Below are 4498 nucleotides of genomic sequence, written 5' to 3'. Positions count from 1 at the left end.
TCAGTACTATTTTTTAAATATGGTAGTCTATGTTTTTTACTGGATTGAAATCTTCTTTTTTGAAGAATTCAAATCAGTTCTTTGAGAGTTCAAATAATTAGTTTCAATCATTGTGAAAAAAATGAAAATGGAATTGGAATAACTGAAATGACATTGCAAAAAAAAATTGCTCATTTTGAAACACATATTTAAGTCATTTCAGAGAAATGGTTTCGCTCATTTTGAAAAGGTGATTTCACTCATTTAAAAAAAACTAAATTCACTCATTTTGAAACACTGATCTCACTTATTCCGAAACACATACTTCAATCATTTAATAAGACAATTTCACTCATTCAAAAACAGATTGTGCTCGTCTCAAAAGACCAATTTAAACACCGATTTCACATATTTGAAAACATATATTTCATTCGTTTCAAAGAACTAGTTAGATTAATTTCGTAAAACTGATTTCACTCATTTCATTATGTTAAAATAATGATTTCACTTATCTGAAATTACAAGTTTCACGTATTTTACACCCAAAAAATGTCTAATGTGTATGAAAAACATATTTAAAAAAAATTGTTTCACTCAATTCTAAGATAAAATTTCACTATTTTCGGAAAGCCGATTTCAATTATTTCAAAAGTTGAAATTTAAACATGTTTCAATATATTCAAGATTGATCTTGTTCTAAAGGTCTTGGCTCCAGGAGTTCAAATATATAAAAAGTTTCGAAAATGGAATTTTTGTTTTGAAGATATGAAGAATTTAAATAGTGAAAAGAGAATTAAAAGCGATGGATTTGGAGATGGAGAGGAGAGATAATGTGAGAGACATGCATGTCAAAGTCTGTACTATAAACAGTAAAAACACAGAAGGACCATGCATGCGTCCTTGGCATGTGCATGGTGGGACCCAAGATAGAGAAATGCGTGTTCCAAATAAACAGAATACTGCAAAGATTTTTCAGATACTCTATGCGGTGGCGCATTGTGATTGGGTGTAGTCCGTGGGTACCTCCCGACACCTGTAAAAAGAGGTTTGCCGAGTTTTTTCTGCCTTTAAAGTTGAGATGCGCTGCGTCGTCACGAGTTCATATCCTCCCGGCCGGCGTGTGCGTGAGAGAGAGAGAGAGAGAGAGAGAGAGAGACCATGGAGAAGAAGACGGTGGTGCTGTACCCGGGCCTCTCCGTGAGCCACTTCGTCCCGATGATGCGGCTCGCGGGGCCCCTCCTCGACCACGGCTACGCCGTCTCCGTCGCGCTCATCGACACCGGCGTCAAGCAGGACATCGCCTTCGGCGCCGTCGTCCGCCGCGTCGCCGCCTCCATGCCGTCCGTCCGCTTCCACACTCTCCCGGCCGTGGAGGACCCGCCCAAGCTGGCCCAGGACGGGCAGTTCGTGCTCACGTACCTCCACCTCGTGAGCCGCTACAACGACCGCCTCCACGACTACCTATGCTCCATGCGCGTCCATGCCGTGGTTGTGGACTCCCTGTCGAATGCGGCGCTCGCCGTCGTCAAGAGGCTCGGGATCCCTGGCTACACCTTGTTCACTTCCAGCGCCGCCACCTTCGTCGCCTTTGCCCAGCTCCCTACGGTGCTCGCAGAGGGCGGTGCGAGCTTCAAGGAGCTTGGTGACACCCCTCTCGAGCTCTTCGGCCTTCCGCCCATGCCGGCTTCGCACCTGTCGGGCGAGGTGCTCGAGGACCCGGAGAGCGACACATACAAGGCGATGATGGCCTTGCTGTGCCGGATCCCGGAGGCCGACGGCACGCTAGTGAACACCTTCGAGTCGCTGGAGGCTCGTGCGGTGGCTGCTCTCAGGGATCCTCGGTGTGTCCCCGGCCAGGCATTGCCTCCGGTGTACTGCGTCGGTCCATTTGTCAGCAGCATCGCCGACGCCGAGGCAAAAGAACGGCACGAGTGCCTCGCCTGGCTAGACGGCCAACCGGACCGCAGCGTCGTGTTCCTCTGCTTCGGGAGCATAGGCACCGGAAACCACTCCGCGAAGCAGCTCAGGGAGATCGCCGTCGGCCTCGACAAGTCCGGCCACCGCTTCTTGTGGGTTGTGCGAACCCCCGTCAGCGACGACCCGGAGAGGCCACACGACCCCAGTGCCGACCCGGACCTCGACGCGCTCCTGCCGGACGGGTTCATGGAGCGAACCAACGGCCGTGGCCTCGTCGTCAAGCTGTGGGCGCCACAGGTGGACGTCCTCCGCCACAGGGCCACGGGGGCCTTCGTGACGCACTGCGGGTGGAATTCGGTGCTGGAGGGCGTCACGGCGGGCGTGCCAATGCTGTGCTGGCCGCTGTACTCGGAGCAGAAGATGAACAAGGTGCACATGGTGGGGGACATGGGGATCGCCGCGGAGATGGTCGGGTGGCAGCAGGGGCTGGTCAAGGCCGGCGAGGTGGAGGCCAAGGTAAGGCTTGTGATGGAGTCCGAGGAGGGTAGAGAGCTCAGGGCGCGAGCGGCAGCGTACAAGGAAGCCGCGGCTGTGGCTTGCAAGGACGGCGGGTCGTCGCGCTTGGCGTTTGCCCAGTTCCTGGCGGACGTGGCCAGCCGGCAGGATCGGGCTTGCAGTGAGGAAGTGATCCATGGGAGTGGGTGACGCATCAGTATGGGACTGCGTGTATTTATCTTTTTCTTTTTCGTTTGGAAGAGCTAACACCGTATGTTTGTGTGCAATAATCCTACATCTACACCATCTACGTAACCTTACTTAATCTTGCTGATTTTCGCGGGGTTGGGCCATGCCATTTTCTCTTCCAATCAGAGCATGCCAAACTAGCTCTTACGTAGCTTTACGTTGATAGGTAGATGTAGCAAAGCCCGTTTGTGTGACATTCGGTGTGGGGCAGGAAGATAGATGTATCGTAGAGATCCCCCAACACCCGACCCCCTCGCAATAAATCGAGAAATGCATATGTGTACCATGCACGACAGGGTATACAGTGCTACCGAGATCAATGTGTCGAAGATTCATGTAGCTATTTTTAGTGACATACTCCTTCCGTTATCATCCGAAATAAGCCGGTAGCTATGTCAAAAAATAATCAAAAACTCCTTCCGTTCACAAATATCCCACTCGTCCCATAAAATTTGTCTTACATTTGTCTAGATATGAATGTATCTAGCACATTTTAGTAATGTTTTGACAAGAAAAGAAAAAGTGTGCTCTACAAACCTTACAAAAAGACCTTTGAGTGTTAATATAAGTAAAATGGCAAATAACTAGTTAAGTAACATGAGTCATCAATGACTGTGAGTGATAAATAGCCCAGGTTTTCTATATGTTTGCATTAATTCAATTTTTGGGTTTGATGTCTTTGAAGCCGCCGGCTGTAGAAATAAAGGAAATATGCCCTAGAGTCAATAATAAAATTGTTATTTATATTTCCTTATATCATGATAATTTTTTGTTATTCATGCTAGAATTGTATTAACCGGAAACTTAGTACATGTGTGAATACATAGACAAACAGAATGTCACTAGTATGCCTCTACTTGACTAGCTCGTTGAATCAATTATGGTTATGTTTCCAAACCATAGACATGAGTTGCCATTTGATTAACAGGATCACATCATTAGAGAATGATGTGATTGACTTGACCCATCCGTTAGCTTGGCACGATGATCGTCTAGTTTGTTGCTATTGCTTTCTCCATAACTTATACATGTTCCTACGACTATGAGATAATGCAACTCTCGAATACCGGAGGAACACTTTGTGTGCTACCAAACGTCACAACGTAAATGGATGATTATAAAGGTGCTCTACATGTGTCTTCGATGGTGTTTGTTGAGTTGGCATAGATCGAGATTAGGATTTGTCACTTCGATTGTCGAAGAGGTATCTCTGGGCCCTCTCGGTAATGCACATCACTATAAGCCTTGCAAGCAATGTGACTAATGAGTTAGTTGCAGGATGATGCATTACAGAACGAGTAAAGAGACTTACCGGTAACGAGATTGAACTAGGTATTGAGATACCGACGATCGAATCTCGGGCAAGTAACATACCGATGACAAAAGGAACAATGTATGATGTTATGCGGTTTGACCGATAAAGATCTTCGTAGAATATGTGGGAGTCAATATGAACATCCAGGTTCCGCTATTGGTTATTGACCGGAGACACGTCTCGGTCATGTCTACATAGTTCTCGAATTTGTAGGGTCCGCACGCTTAACGTTCAGTGACGATCGATATTATGAGTTTATGTGTTTTGATGTACCTAAGATAGTTTGAAGTCCCGGATGTGATCACGGGCATGACGAGGAGTCTCGAAATGGTCGAGACATAAAGATTGATATATTGGACAGCTATATTCAGACACCTGAAGTATTCTGGGTGATTTCGAAGAAAACCGGAGTGCCGGAGGGTTACCGGAACCCCCCCGGGAGAACTAATGGGCCACATGGGCCTTAGTGAAGAGAGAGAGGGCCGGCCAGGGCAGGCCGCGTGCCCCCTCCCCCTCTGGTCCGAATTGGACTAGGGAAGGGGG

The 4498-nt window shown here is 47.5% G+C and overlaps 1 protein-coding gene across 1 annotated transcript; it reads left to right on the top strand.

Moving 5' to 3' along the window:
* The first annotated feature begins 1103 nt into the window (after positions 1–1103).
* LOC119318046 (anthocyanidin 5,3-O-glucosyltransferase-like) lies at positions 1104–2819 on the top strand. Its single transcript, XM_037592554.1, has one exon. The coding sequence runs from the start codon at positions 1138–1140 to the stop codon at positions 2599–2601; it is 1464 nt and encodes a 487-aa protein (XP_037448451.1). The 5' UTR covers positions 1104–1137; the 3' UTR covers positions 2602–2819.
* The last annotated feature ends 1679 nt before the right edge of the window (positions 2820–4498 follow it).

This window comes from Triticum dicoccoides, chromosome 6A (genome assembly GCF_002162155.2).
Source record: "Triticum dicoccoides isolate Atlit2015 ecotype Zavitan chromosome 6A, WEW_v2.0, whole genome shotgun sequence".
In the NCBI taxonomy this organism is placed as follows: domain Eukaryota; kingdom Viridiplantae; phylum Streptophyta; class Magnoliopsida; order Poales; family Poaceae; genus Triticum; species Triticum dicoccoides.
The sequence above is the reverse complement of the archived record's forward strand: the minus strand, read 5'-3'. Positions and strand labels throughout refer to the sequence as shown.